Here is a 16759-nt window from a genome sequence, read left to right as displayed (position 1 = left end):
GGGCCCGAAGCAGCGTGTGGAGACTGATGTACACGCTGCTGGAATCGCCATTCGGGCCCGCGGGAAAAGAAGGGGGTGGGCGGCAAAGGAGAAACGGAGATCGGCGGTGGTGGCAGGAGAAACGGAGAACGTCGTCTGGCTGCGGTCCGGCTTGTGGAGGCGATAGGCTGGTGACGTATTAGCGCGCATGCGCACTCCTTAGGCCACAGACCTACAGCGCACAGAACACGCAAATAGGAGTGTGCATGCGCGGCTAGCTCTTTATTATATTAGATGGTTGCAATTGAAGCAAGCTATTCAGGCAGGGTTCCCTGAATGGAAAGCTCTTAATACTCAATATAGTCTGCAGGTTCTATGTTTCCAGGCGGATTTTTTGGGTCACCAAGCCGCAAAATGGTATAAATTGTTAAATGGATTTTTAAACAAAAAAAAGAAAATTGAACTTGGGGATATTTGGAGTATTGAGATTGGTCAGACAATTTCTGAATCTCAATGGCCACGATTTTGGTCCTGGAGATTAAGATCTACATCTATGGATCAGCATCTATGAGTCAAACTTGGTTGTTTTTGTTACATAGAACTTTATGGACCCCTACGCGTTTACAAAAAATAGATAGTACTAGATCTAATAGATGCTGGCATTGCAGAGTAGAAGTCGGGACATTAGATCACTTAATTTTTTTTGTCCCTGTATAAATGCATTTTGGAAACTAATTTGTCCCCAAATTAATGAATTACTAGAAAATCATGTAGGACTCTCATATGATACTATACTATTTGGTACAGCAATGAGAACTCAGAGTCCGATTTCAGCAAACAATAACAAACTATTATTAATATTGACAGGGGTCGCCATGCAACAAATAACTCAAAATTGGAAGGACTACACCAAATTAAATTTTACATTTTGGTGGAATTCAGTCTGTCATATATACAAAATGGAAAAAACAATAGCATTACAACAGGGAAATATTCATAATTTTAAGAAAATTTGGGAACCATTGACTCGATATTCCAATGATCAGGTTTCATAGCACATTAGTAATGGATATATTAGATTGGGGAAGGGTGGGAATGTATATTATATGGATTTAAGAAATGAAGAAAGGGGAGGGTTATATTTTATGTGATAAGATAAATTACTTGTAATCACAATTTTTCATGTATTAATTGAAGTTTATGTAAAATTAAATTATTGTAAGAATGAAAAATTTATAAATAAAATATAAAAAAAAAAAAAAAGGTTAGACATGGAAACGTAAATTTTGAAAAGAAAGCTGAAAAATTGAACATTAAGTAAATGCCAAAGATGGATGCAAGGCAGAAAGTGAAGACGGAGAGAAAAACAGTCAAAGGACAAGAAGGCCCTGGAAATATAGTTGAAAGCACAGAAAAATAAAGTCACCAGACAACAAAGGTAGGGAAAATGCTTTTATTTTCTTTTTTTTTTTTTTTTTTTTTAACTTTTTATTTATAGAATTTTCATTCTTTCAATACATGAATCACATATTATAAAATGTATAATAAAATATATATGTATGTACAAATTCATATCATAAATATTCATCCCTTTCCCCTATTAATTGTTTTTCCATTTTTCTTTCATATTAATATCTATATTTCCCACCCTAACCCTATATTACTATTATCAATGTGTTAAGATATCTGATCTCTAGAATAATTAGTCAATGGATCCCATATTTTCTTAAAATTTTTAATATTTCCTTGTTGTAAAGCCAAAATTTTCTCCATTTTGTAAATGTGACATACCTAGTTCCACCAGAATGTATAATTTAGTTTGGTAAAATCTTTCCAATTTTGTGTGATTTGCTGCATGGCAACTCCTGTCAATATTAAAAGTAATTTATTATTATTTGCTGATATTGGACTCTGTGTTCTCATTGCAGTACCGAATAATATGGTATCATATGAGAGTCCTACGTGATTTTCTAGTAATATATTTATTTGGGGCCAAATTAAATTCCAAAAAGCTTTTATACAGGGACAAAAAAAAAATTAAATGATCCAATGTCCCTACTTCTATTTTACAATGCCAACATCTATTAGATCTAGTATTATCTATCTTTTGCAAGCGCGTCGGGGTCCATAACACTCTATGTAATAAAAATAACCATGTTTGACTCATAGATGCTGACTTTGTTAATCTTAATCTCCAGGACCAGAATTTTGGCCATTGAGATGCAGAAATTATCTGTCCAATCTCAATGCTCCAAATATCCCTAAGTCCAGTTTTCTTTTTTTTATTTAGAAATCCATTTATTAATTTATACCATTTTGCGGCTTGGTGACCCAAGAAATCCGTCTGGAAACATAAAACTTGCAAACTATATTGAGTATTGAGAATTTTCCATTCAGGGAACCCTACCTGAATGGCTTGCTTCAATTGCATCCATTTAAAAAATTGTGTTTTATTTAGTCTAAATTTATTTTGCAATTGTGAAAAACTAAGCAAGGAACCTTCTGATATGACATCATTTAATGTTCTTATTCCTGCAGTTATCCATTGTTTCCATTTATTTTCAATATAGTGATAGAAATGTGTCAGTTTTGAGAAAGAAAAGATATTAAACTTTAAATGCGAGGGCTGCAGAAAAAATAGAGTACTTGGGGGGCCGCAGAAAAAATAGTTAATGTCTTATTAAAGAAATGACAATTTTGCATAAGGTAAAACTCTTTATAGTTTATATATCTTTCCTTTTAACTGTTAAAGGAAAGTTTTATAAACTATAAAGAGTTTTACCCCATGCAAAATTGTCATTTCTTTAATAAGGCATTAACTATTTTTTCTGCAGCCCTCCAAGTACCTACAAATCCAAAATGAGGCCCCACAAAGGGTTTGAGTTTGAGACCACTGGTTTATAGCATAGCATTAAGAGGTTTTTTTTCCAACACCATATATAGAATTTGATCCATTGTGTATATGAGTGAATTCTCTAGGCCTCAGTTTAAGAAACTGGATCACAGTATGCCCATTGTGAACAGCCTCAGCACCAGGTCATATGGTCATCCAGCTCCCTGCAAGCTATTTATTCACATGAGCTCAAATAATCCCTCTGTAAACTAGTATAAAACTGCAGTATTTACCACTCTCTTCCCCAGATCTGTACCTACCATGTCTCATAAATGAGCCCTTTCCAGTACATTGCCTAGATACAAAGCAACATCAAAATGCCTCATCTCATGCACAGATCATTACTGCTTGCATTCTGTAAAGTGCAGAGGCCAGGAAACCCTAACAAGCGTATTTAAATTTATTGTTCAAGCCTCCAAAAATGTTCATAAGTGCATTTGTGTTGTAAGTTCTGATTGGGTGAGAAAGTTAGTCCATGAGGATCTGTTGCAGAGAACTAACCTGCTTCCCTCCCCATTCTCCTCACTCAGAAATCACGGAACAATTGTCTCAAAATATCTAGCAATTTCTTATAAATCACAGGTAATAAAAAGAACAGCTATAAACTACACAAAGTGATTAAATGAGATCCAATGATTTGTTTTCTTCCTCATCTTCCTAATGAAACATTGGGACAGTTCCAGTTACTGTATCTACTCAAATATAGATAGAGATTTTTGGGTCATAAAAAATGGCCTAAAAATGGGGGTCTTGGTTTATATCAAGTCTTCCTTCCTCCCTGGTGGAACATTCATCCCAATAATATCTCTCCACTTCTGCCGCTATCCCCCACCCCAAACAGGCAGCATTCCTCTCCCTCCTGAACAGATACAACCCCCCTCCTGGCCCCAGCATTAAGACCCCAGGTCTCACCTTGCTTCCCTGGTAGTCTAGCGGTGTACTGGGGCAGAAGCAATCCCCACTCATTCTTGCCCATGTTCTCTCTGTGGTTAAAATGGCTGTTGAGACTTCTGGCGACAGCTTCAGGCTGCTAGACCATCAGGGAAGCAAGTTGAGGACTGGGGTCGGGAGGGGGGGTCATGTCTGTTCAAGCAGTGGGAGAGAAAGAGGGAGAGGAATGCTGCCTGTTTGGACAGGGGCCAAATACGCATGCATTATGGTGGGAGGGAGAGGGGTCCGCTGGTTCAGAAGGGGTGGGGGGGTGCTGCTGACAGCAGAAAAACTGCTGGCTCAGGGGGAGGGGGAATGCCTGGCAGCATCAGTGTCAGTGAAGAAGGAGGTGGGACATTACTGGGAGGGATGGAGGATGGTGGGTGAGGAATGGTGGAATGTATAAACCCTCAGTTTATATTTGAGATATCACTTTTCCTCTAAAAAGTGTGGCAAAATGGTATCTCAGTTTATATTCAAATATATACAGTAAATTGTGCAGACCATGGGAAGAACATTCTATGCATTTACACTTCCTTCAAATAGCTCACCTGTGACTAGATCATTTTATGAAGGTGGTAATAACATAAGGAGATTGTAGCACTCACAAAATATAAATTAAATATTAAAGAATTTCTTGCTCCAAGTGCAGCTTTAAAAAAAAGGAAGAAAAAAAGCCCCTTAAGTTTCTGAAGGTTTGGGGGTTTTTTTTCACTTTTATACTGGAAGTATGTTACTACAAGCGTGCTAAAAGTATCCATTCTTGGGAAGAGCCAATTTCCCAGCCAAATAAAACTGACCTGCTTACAAAATAATCTTACTATACCAACTCTGGATTTTCCAAAGTATAAAAGACAGAAAGGAAAAATATGTCTGCAGCTATTCAGATTTTCTTCTCGCTGACACGCTCACTTATTCTTGACAAAATAACTGGCTGCCAGCCCTGCAAATCTACCTTCACAAGATGGACCCCACCTGCCAGAAATTATAGGGAGAGCTTTCATATATTATCTACCATAAAACAGAGAACAAAATGTATTTTACAGACCTCTACAGCATATTTCATGGATATGCAATTAATGTCCTCAATTTAATCCCCCTATTTGAGTCAATACATCAACTCCTAACTCCCATCCTATCATTCTCTCTGCAAGGTACTTCCCAATCCCTATCTGTCCCATTTGTTCTGTCTGTCTATTTGTCCTAAGTATATTGTAAGCTCTTCTGAGCAGGGACAGTCTATTACATGTTAAATGTATAGTGCTGCATACGCCTTTCAGCCCTATAGAAATAATAAATAGTAGTACTAATATTCTCAATCATGGTCTTGCCCTTATTTGCTTTGTTGTGAAATGTCTGTCTTGACTAGACTGTAAGCTCCAAATATTTGTTTGTCTTGCATTCTTTGAACCTGCCTTTCAGAGAATTCACACAAGGAGAACAAGAGATACAAAGAGCATGAATGTTCAAACATTAGCAAAACAGTAGAACATTCATCATTATAACAAATAAACAGTAGTTAAAACTAAAACAAAACATGGCACCTGGGGTGGAATCAAGATTTCAGTGACTCAGCTGTGTTGAGTGTGAGTTCCACACTGTGCCTCCCTGGTTTTTTCCTACAATTTTTGAGTTGCCTTTGAAATAATGCCTAAAAAAGGGAAGGAGGTCAAGTCCTTCAATTACTGCAGGGTTACCAGTGGAGCCTTCACTTCCCAGGGTGGGTTTTCTGGGCTCAGGGGTTCTTACCGCAACTGATCATTAGTCCAGGAACACTTGGTATGAGGAATCTGGCATCCTAAAGAACATAAGAATTGCCGCTGCTGGGTCAGACCAGTGGTCCATTGTGCCCAGCAGCCGGCTCCCGTGGTGGCCCCCAGGTCAAAGACCAGTGCCCTGAGACTAGCCTTACCTGCGTACGTTCTGGTTCAGCAGGAACTTGTCTAACTTTGTCTTGAATCCCTGGAGAGTGTTTTCCCCTATAACAGCCTCCAGAAGAGCATTCCAGTTTTCTAACACTCTCTGGGTTAAGAACAACTTCCTTACGTTTGTACAGAATCTATCCCCTTTTAACTTTAGAGAGTGCCCTCTCATTCTCTCTACCTTGGAGATGGTGAACAACCTGTCTTTATCTACTAAGTCTATTCTCTTCATTATCTTGAACGTTTCGATCATGTTCCCTCTGTCTCCTCTTTTCAAGGGAGAAGAGGCCCAGTTTCTCTAATCTCTCACTGTAGGGCAACTCCTCCAGCCCCTTAACCGTTTTAGTCACTCTTCTCTGGACCCTTTCGTGTAGTACTGTGTCCTTCCCAAGCAATGAAGTTTTCTTCAGCCTCAAGGAAAGAATCCCTATCCTTCCTCTATTGTTACAGAAGCCTTGAACCAGAATGGCTGTGAGGCAGCAGCCTTTGAACAGCTTTCTGATACAGAACTAGCTGAAAACAAGGCTTTCAGCATAGGACAGTGTTTTGGTACAGTTGCAAAGAGAAATAGGAGAAACAGCAAGATGAGCTTGCAGGGAAAGAGCCCAATGTTGCTGCAAGCTATTGAGAAGCCTTGCTCACAGGGAGCGAAGCCCTTTACTCTGTAGGACATATGCCAGTCACTGACTTATGTGGAGAATATTCTTGAGGCCTGTCCCAATTGTAGAACTTTACTTTAGGGACATCCTGCAGTAAAAATAAGTTGAAGGTCTGTGCTGTTTTCTCCATCTGTTCTAAGCCCTATCCACACTGATATCACCAGAGGTGAACTTGTTCACTGGTTATTTCAAACACTTGCTGCTTTTACTGTGACATGTTTTGCTTAGTCCTTTGTGTGCATCCCTCCTGTCCTTTTTATTCTCAAATCACCTCTTATTAGCCACTCTACGACTCCCCTATTAATTGTTGTCCAAACCGGTTCTATGGGGACATCATGGCCCCTCTGCTTCTTGCTATCATTTATCCCAGAAAGTAAAAATCTCAATTTTTAATAAATATTCATTTGTGTATTGTGTCCCCTCCTCAACATGTTTTACTTAACACTGGTCTCTTAATTGTACATTCTGTGCACCTCAAAACTCATTTCATTCACACCTTTCTTTGTGGATCACAATTAAGATTTATGTCCCACTGAAACCTAGCTCTCCGTCTCTGATCTCTTCTTTCTTAAATAACCTTTTTTTTTAAATTCTTTATTCATTTTAAATCATAAACAAGTGTACAATAATATATCCATTAAATTTCAATGTAACACTTGAAAATCTTAATCATATCATCAAGAACAAAAGTATATATCCCCACCCCCCACCCTACTGAAATTAAAATAAAATTAAAAAATTGGAAAAACTACTCTAATCTTAGCTATACATTTTGGTGGAACTCATTATGCCATATTTATAAGATAGAACGAGCTCTTGCTTCGCAGAAAGGGACTTACAATAAGTTTATAAAGATCTGGGGGCCAATGGAAAAATATTGTAATGAGTAGACATCACTTTTTATGGGAGATTATATTTTACGCATTGGGGGGTGGGGGGTGGTATATTTTCCATTGAGAGTTTGTTTTTATTTCTTTAGGTAGGGCAGGAGGGAGGGGATTAATATTTTTATTTTAGATGATTTGGAAAGATGTTCAAGTGTTGTATTGAAATTATAATGATTATAATGATATTATTTCTGTACACTTATTGTATGTTTGAAAATGATTTCTTAAATAACCTTACTCCCCTGAATATCATTTTTTTTTTCTAACCATACCCAGCAGTTTAGCAGTTCTTTCGTTCTTGTCTCTTTAAATCTTTGAACTTTACTCCTCTCCTCCAACCATCTCTTTCTATTGATCCACATACTCCCACAGCTCACTTTTAGGCTTTATCTGTCACATCTACTAATCTTTGCCTTTTATTCTCCTAGGTCTTTTTAATAGTCATACATACAATAATACTAAACCTATTGTCAATGATTTTTGGCTCTCTGTGATATTTGAATCTGGCTGAGCATGTTCTTGCACCCATTCTTTCTACAGGACAGGTCATTACTTCCTCCAATTCCTCTGCACTGAACATCTCTACTTCTTCAGTCCCACGCTCTGATCTCTTCTTTCTTTCTTTTACCTATCCTACTTTATGTCTTATTGCAAGCATTCTAATTTTCCCCAGAGACATTTTGTAGCCTGCTGTGGTCCCTTCTCCTTCCTCATTATCGTCACTCACTTGATAATCAAATTTCTACTCGATTTATGGGTTCTGCACTGGACAAGTCTGCCCCCATTTGCACTCCCTCATCACACACACCCCTGATTTCACCATGGTCTTACAATTCTTAAACAGCAACTTTGACACTTAGAGCACAAATGAAGGAATCTTGGCTCTCAAGCTTATTAACCTCTTAAAATACTGCATACCACTATAGGAAATCTGCTGCAATGGCAAGGAGACTACTTTTCTTCTCTCCTTAGGTGGAAACTTAATCCTCTTTGGGTTTTTTTTTAATAATTCTTTATTCATTTTCATATTTTACATGAAGTGTACAAAATATTGAGTTACAACTAATGAATACACAATATCACTTTTATATCTATTACATAATATTCTGAACAAATTTTTTTTAACCCCTCTCCCACCCCCCACCCTTCAAGTACTTTCCAATCACCTTATACATATTGTATACCATATTATAACATGTTATGTAAAATTATTTTCACTACCCCCCTCCATGTGTGCCATAAAGAAGACAAGAAAAAGAAGAAAAGAAGAAGATAAATCCTATTATTCATTCAGTACAATACTTTGTCAATGACCCCCATATTTTTATAAATTTAGGATATGTCCCTCTTTGTATTGCTATTACTCTTTCCATTTTGAATATATGACAAATTGTATTCCACCAAAATGTATAATTAAGGTTACTATGATTCTTCCAGTTATTGGTTATATGCTGAATGGCAACCCCTGTCATGACTAGTAAAAGCTTGTTATTTTCTGGTGAAATTTAACTTTTTTTTCTCATCAGCATTCCAAATAACACTGTATCATATGATATTGCTACATGATTTTCCATCAATTTATTAATTTGTGGCCAAATTGCATTCCAAAAACTTTTAATGTAGGGACAATGATATAGTAAATGATCCAACGTCCCAGGTTCCAGATTACAGTGCCAGCATTTATTGGACTTAGAACTATCTAATTTTTGCAAACGTGTAGGGGTCCAAAAAGCTCTATGTAATAAAAAGAACCAAGTTTGTCTCATAGATGCTGACACTGTACATCTCATTCTCCAAGACCAAATTAGTGGCCATTGAGATGCAGTAATTTGATGCTTAATCTCAATGCTCCAAATGTCTCTTAGACCATTTTTTGGTTTTTTATTCAAATATCCAGATATTAATTTATACCACAATGCGGCTTGATGCCCTAGGAAGTCTGCTTGGAAGCATAAGAACTCTAAACTATATTGATTATTCAATGTTTTCCATTCAGGGAACCCAACCTGAATGGCCTGCTTCAATTGCAACCATTTAAAACTTTGTTTTTTACTAAGACCAAATCTATGTTGCAATTGTGAAAATTCCAGCAGTTTACCTTCCGAAATAACATCATTCAGAGATCTAATGCCTGCAGTAATCCATTCCTTCCAAAGGATTTGAGCTCCGCCAATTTTAATCTTGGAGTTTATCCATAAAGATTGATTAGTTGACTTGTTTATTGGGACAGGTGTTAATTTACTAATAAACCTCAACGTTTTCCAAGTATCCATTAATATCTTATTTTCTCTGTATCTTCTAGGCATGTTGATACTTGGAAGATGAACTAAATTTAGGGGAAACATAAGGCGCCATTCCAAATATAACCAATCCGGTGCATTATCTATCAGTTCTGGGAGGATCCAATACATACCCTGACGTAAAATATAGGCTTGATGGTACCTATAAAAATTTGGAAAATTTACCCCTCCCTCCTTAATTGATTTTTGCAAAGATACCAAAGCTATTCTATGCGTTTTACCAAGCCAAAGAAATTTTGTTAAAATGCTATTAAGCTTTTTATAAAAGGACCCCTGAAAATAAATAGGTATCATACTCATTTGGTAGCAAACTACAGGCAAGATCATCATTTTAATAGTTTGAACTCTCCCCCACCAAGAAAGATGTAACGGATTCCATTGCTCACATAACTCTGCAACTCTTTTCAATACAAATTTTTCATTTTCTTTTACTGTATCTTCAATTGTATTTTTAACTTGAATGCCAAGATATTTAAATCCTTTTTCTTTCCATATGAACGGAAAAGCGTCAAATAATCCTTTTACACAATGAACGTTTAAAGGTATAAGTTCAGACTTACTCCAATTAATTTTATAACCTGAAAATTTGCCAAACATATCAATTAATTCCAATAGACAAGATAAGGTAGACTCTGGATTCCTCAAATAAAGTAAAATATCATCCGCATAAGCCGAAATTTTATATTCCATATCAGAATATGGAATACCCTGTATCCCCCTTGCTTGCTGTATTGCTAACAATAAGGGTTCTAATACAACATCAAATAACAAAGGAGATAAAGGACAACCTTGTCTAACTCCCCTCTGCAATTGAAAACCATCAGATATCATATTATTAATATTTAATCTTGCAATCGGGAAGCTATACAATGTTTTTACCATTTGTATAAATCCAGAACCTATACCAAACCATTCTAAAGCCTGATACATAAAATTCCATTCTACCCTATCAAACGCTTTTTCTGCATCCAAGGAAACTGTAAAAGCCGGTTCATCCATTTTTTTTGATAAATTTAACATATGAAACAATAATCTAGAGTTATTAGAGGAATGTCTTTTAGCAACGAAACCCGTCTGATGCGTGTCTATAATATGTGGGAGAGCTTTGGCTAATCTCAAAGCCAAAATTTTCACCAAAAGTTTATTATCCACATTTATTAAAGATATAGGCCTGTAGTCTGAAACCAAAGTAGGATCTTTATTTGGCTTAGGCAAAACAATTACTATTGATTCAGCCATAGTACCTTTAATATCACCTTTTATAAGTTGTGTCTGATATAAATTTAGTAAATATGGGGAAAGGACATTTTGAAATGTTTTATAAAATTCTACTGTATAACCATCACCACCTGGAGCGGATCCAACTCTAAGAGATCTCAACGCTGTTTCTAATTCTTTTAATGATATAGGTTCATCTAAACTCTGTTTTATATGATCAGGAACCTTAGGTCTAATAATTAAATCTAAAAAATTTTTACCATCTTTTTGCCTCTCCAAATAAGGCTCGGAAGAATACAGGTCCTTATAAAATTTTAGAAATTGTTTTAAAATTATATCCGTTTGATTGGTTATTATACCATTATCATCTTTTATCCCATTAATGTTAGTTCTTCTTTTTTTTGCTTTAAGATAATTTGCCAATAATCTTCCCGCCTTATTAGAATTTCCATAATACATTGTCTGTTTGGAAAACAAGTCTCTTCTTATCATTTTTGAAGCTAATTCGTTATATTTACCTTTTGCTTTCAAAAGAGCTTGTAATACATCATGTTCCCATTTGCTTACCAATTTAGTTTCTAGTATTTTAATTTCTTTTTCTAACTCTATATACTGTTTTTTAATCTGTTTCCTAACAAAAGCCGAATATGATATAATATGACCTCTCATAGTCGCTTTAAAAGCGTCCCATACATTTTCAATAGATGTATCTTCCACTAAATTAATTTGAAAGAAATCACTAATTTGTGTTTTAAAATTTTCCAAAAATTTTTCATCCACAAGCAATGCATTATCAAATCTCCAAAGAGGTCTTCTATTTTCTAATTGATCTAATTGTAAATCTATCCATACTCCCGCATGATCCGAAATGATAATGGGATCAATGGAAGCCTTAATCACTTGCTGCACCTTATGTGATGAAATAAAAATATAATCTATTCTTGAAAATTATTTATGAACCTGTGAACAAAATGAAAATTCCTGATCATTAAAATGAAGAATACGCCATATATCCTTCAAATCACATGATTGAACCAAATTATCTAAACCTAAAGATTTTATACTTTTACCTGGTTTTTTATCCATTAATGGATCCATTACAGCATTAAAATCTCCAGCCACCACTAAATTAGAAGCAGCCTGTGGTAACAACATACTCTGCAATTTTTTAAAGAATTCTGATTGATTCGAATTAGGGGCATATATATTGAACAACATCAGGGCATTATTTCCCATACTTATATCAACATGTAGCCATCTTCCATGTGGGTCCGAATTTACTATCTTAAAATTGGCCATACACTTTTTATTTATAAGAACTGCTACTCCTGCTTTTTTACCCTCTGCTGGAGCAAAAAAACATTCTTTCACCCACCCAGTTTCTGTGATTCCTTTATATTAAGATAGGTCTCCTGCAGACAATAAACATCCGCATTTTGCTTCTTTAAAAATGATAATACCTTTTTCCTTTTGATTACATGATTTAGGCCATTGACATTAATAGAAAATATCTTAAAAGACATAATATATTTTATACTCCTTATCATAATCTTCCTCTTCCTTTCTTCCATGACTAAGATCTAAAAAACTTCTCCCCATGGCACACATTCTTACCTCCAAATTACCCAATCCCTTATTAATCTTTTCCTTAATCATCCTAGTAATATCTTTAATACCCACCTTCTTCCCACCCCTCCCTCCCCAATATAATGACTGCTTAAGGACACACATTGGACAGTAATCCCAACTTCCCCCCTCCCCCCCAGGCAACCAATATTTATTAATAACCCCTTTATCCTTTATTGAGACAAACTCACTACCTCTCCACAATATATCTAATTATATCTCTCTTCTAATCATAAAACCTTTTTTCTTTTTTTTTTTTTTCCATTTTAAAGTAATTAATTTCTCTATCTATTATTTAACTTTTAGTCACATAACCATATTTATTTCCTAACATTCCATTAATGCATTTTTATCATTTCACCAATCTCTAATTCATTCCCCCAACATTTTATTTCATTCAAGAAAATTCTATCATAGTCATATATTTAATAAAAAGTATCATTTTCCTATATCTTATATTATCTAATCCATCTTCTCCTTTCCTCCTTTAAATATCCAACAAATATCCATCTCTTCATATATTTCTGTTAAAAAAAAAACTTCAATTTTATAAGTTTTTATCCTCTATTTGTATTTAAACATTTGCATTTCATTTTCAAAATATTTTTTTTCCCCCCCTTTTTATATTTCCTCTTCTCCAAATTAAATCCAATCTTTTTAAAACTATATTATCACAACATCAATCTTTACATTCCTTCAGCTACCAATAAATTCTTATGTATCTTTCTTTTATATTATTCATTTTCCTTTCCTTTACTTGCATTTAAATATCATATAACTTGTCCTTTCTATCATTAGTCCATTCTGCAATCTTTTCCTTATTGTCCTTTCATTCTTTACTTTCTCCTTTTCTGACTTATTAAATAAACTGAACTTTCATATTTATTTCTTATCTCCATCCATCCACTCTTAAAGACTTTTGACTGCCAATTGTCATTCATTTTTTTTTTTTTATAATATCCTTTTAGTCTATCAGTCCTGCTTTCTTCTTCTTCACATCTATTTATTTTCCTATTCAGTCTTCACTTTTCCTTTTGTGTTAATTTGTCCAGTCCTTTAATCCTTCTTGTTCATTCTTTACTCCAACCATCCATCTTTCAGTCTCCTAAAAGTTCAGTCTAACAACTTCACTTTAATGTCTTTCCAGTCTATCCTTCTTTCTTCTTTACATTCTTTTATTTTCTTTTTCACTTGTCCATTTTTATTTCCTGTTCTTTGTTGCATATTCTTCTTTTTCCAACAAACAAAAGTCCCATAGTTCTTTATATTTAATTTTTTGTTCAATATCCACCAATCCAGTCTTAGTATTTATCCCTTCATTTCAACACCCATTGTGCTAAAATGACATAGGTTCTGATTTTGAAAGAAAGGTCTTTAGTTTTTCCGGATCAACAAAATACAAAGATTTATCCCCACAAGATACCCTCATTTTTGTTGGGTAATATAACCCATACTTATATCCTTTTTCCTTTAATTGAGATCTCAGATCAAGGAATTTCTTCCTAATATTTGCTGTATTTTTAGCAAAGTCTGGTAAAAACCATATTTTGGATCCTTTATAGTTTAAGTTTTTATCTTTTTTGGCAGCATTTAAAATTTCTATTGCTTGCTGGTATCTTAACATCTTGAATATTAATGGTCTTGGTCTCCCTTGATTTTCCAGACTCTTTATTGGAATCCTGTGTGCCCGTTCTATTTCCAAAGGCTGTTTGAAATCCAACTGCAATAATCTAGGAATTAAATTTTCTAAAAACTGTATTGCATTTTTCCCTTCCAAATTTTCCTGTATTCCAAAAAGTTTTATATTCTTTCTTCTTCCACGGTTTTCGTAATCTTCCAGCTGACTTTTCAATTGAATTATTTCCAAACTGTCATTTTTGCATCTTTTTCCTTCACATTCTAAGCTCTCCATTTTAACTTCTAACTCTGTTGTTCTTTTATTAGCTACTTCCATTTGTCTGTGTATATTCAGGATTTCTTCCTTCAGTTCTGCCATATTACTCACAGTCTCTGTCAGCATTTGTTTGATTTGCCTCAGTTCCCCCATAACTTCAGCTTTGCTTAACTCCTCTGATACATCAGCAGGAAGCGGAACCTTACTCGGGGTAATTTGATCCTGCTTCTGCCTTTTCACAGCCCCTCCGGTTTCACTCTTACTCTGTCGGGTGCTCGCCATGCTCCCGCTGTCCTCTCCGATGTTTTTAGCCGAAAACAGTTTAAAAGGAAATCTTTATTTATTCAACGGTTGCCCAGGTAAGAGGAGCGCTGCGATCACACGACCATTTTGTGTGCACGCTAAGCCACGCCCCCCAACTTAATCCTCTTTGACTCTCTAAAATTCTTCACCAAGTCATTGATTTCTCACACAAACAGACTATAACCTTCATATTACACACAACCTATCAGATATTTAGGCTCTGACCACACTTAGCCCTACATCACCCTCCACAAGTGATATCATCTGTCAGAGTACTTTTTCACAGGGCAAGCTAATCTCTTTCTCAAGCTCTTCTACAATGTCAATAGACCCCCCCCTATTTATTTTCTGAAACAAATTGGTGACTTATTTCTTCCATATTTGTACTCAATATAGCTATCAGTCTTTCCACTAGTGTATTCTCCCTGGTGAAAAATTCCTATCTTCCTACCTTTAACAGATTTCCATACAGATCCCTCTGAACCTCTCTCAGCTTCCCTTTCTTTCTAAGCTCACAGAACAGATTTCATCTCTAAACTAAACCTTAAGTTTATATACCACATCATCTCCACTGAAGTAGAGCTCGGCACGGTTTACAAGAACTTAAAAAGAGAAAGGGTAGGGAAAGGTTTACATAAGTTTATAAATCGAGTGGAAAAGTAGGGGAAAAGAAATTACATGTTAGAGAAGAGCCAGGTTTTTAGATGCTTGCAGAATAAATGGAGGGAGCTCAGGTTCCGCAGCGGGATAGTAAGGCCATTCCAGAGACCTGTGATTTTGAAAAGAAGTGATTTTCCCAGTTTACCTGCATGGAGAATACCATGTAGGGAGGGGAAGGATAGTTTTAATTTATGGGCGGTCCTGGTGGAATAAGGGCACGAGGAGTTAACATACTTTCTCAACAGTTAACATACTTTCTCAACAAAACTAATGCTTTACATCCCTATCAAACTTGTTTTAGACAATATTTCAGCAATGAACTCTCTTTGCTAGCTTTAACTGGCTTTGTGCACAATATCCTGGAAAAAAGGGAGGTATTACTGCTCTCCTTAGATTTGACTGTTGTATTTGATCTTATGAACCACAATATATTTCTTAGGAACCACACTATACTAGAAAAACTAAGTAGGGTAAGGGCAGTGTTATCCTAGTTTCATTCTTACTTACAAAAAAAACATTCCAAGTTCATAGGTCCAATTTCTTTTCCAATACTCAATCTTTCTTGTTGTGTGTGTCTCAGACCTCAGTCCTCAGACCTATTTTTCGTTAACATCTTTTTACTTTCCTTTGCTTTTTTCTTACAGTCCCTGAGACAGGGAGTTAAAATTCCTCCATATCCATAGTTCAGTGAAGTTAACCTGTATAAAGTGGAAGGTATTGGGGACAGGGGGGGAGCAGGAGAACCTCAAGCTCTACAGCATGGGCTGGTCGTCTTTTAGACCCCAAGTGATAGTGGAAAAAATTACTGTCATTTTAATTGAACTGCTATAGACACCACTTAAAGAGCCATGTATCCATATATTAAATAGTATGCTGCTTGACTAAAATTTGCCAGGTGGTGCCACCACAAAGACTGTTTCTGTGTATGGATTGGGTCTTTGCTGTCTAACCGCCTTGGAGATATGCCTCAATCTCCATAAATGCCAACGCAAGACCCCTTTCATTCATCAAACCTCCCATGGGGTCTTTTCTTAGCCACACCAGGTTGAATCCCATTCTGCAATATACTTAAAATACAATTCTAGTGAACTACTGTTTTACCCCATTAAAAAGCTTCCATTTACAGACTATAAAGAAAAGCACCTACAATTTCTTTCTTATTTACACATTCCAAGGAATTGTAGTTATTTTGTATTTGAAAGAATATCTAGTTAGGCCAATCTAACATGAGGCAGGCCACAGCTGGCTCAGCTATGCCTGAACCAACAAAAGTGATCCTCTCATCACCACAGTGCCTTACTTACCGAGCATGTTCTTTTGGTACCAGTGTAATATCTCCACAGGCTGAAATGTCAATCACACAATGTTCAGGTTGAATTCCAATCCCACATAGCTGAATATCCTGAGAGGTGTCTGCTCCAATCCTGGTATGGTCCTGAAAAAGGGAATAATAGCAACACATATTTGGAGTCAATGCCTAAGGATTTT

General features: G+C 35.8%; 1 protein-coding gene across 1 annotated transcript in view; it reads right to left on the bottom strand.

The window, feature by feature from the left end:
- The window catches only part of KIF13A (kinesin family member 13A), a 483305-nt gene that overhangs the window by 241513 nt on the left and 225033 nt on the right, over positions 1-16759 (bottom strand). The window contains 1 exon segment of the mRNA XM_033934590.1: positions 16576-16706. Coding sequence (XP_033790481.1) covers positions 16576-16706 — 131 coding nt within the window.

The sequence above is a fragment of the Geotrypetes seraphini genome, chromosome 2, assembly GCF_902459505.1.
Source record: "Geotrypetes seraphini chromosome 2, aGeoSer1.1, whole genome shotgun sequence".
Lineage (NCBI taxonomy): Eukaryota > Metazoa > Chordata > Amphibia > Gymnophiona > Dermophiidae > Geotrypetes > Geotrypetes seraphini.
Note: the sequence above shows the minus strand (reverse complement) of the source record. Positions and strands in the feature narration are given on the sequence as shown.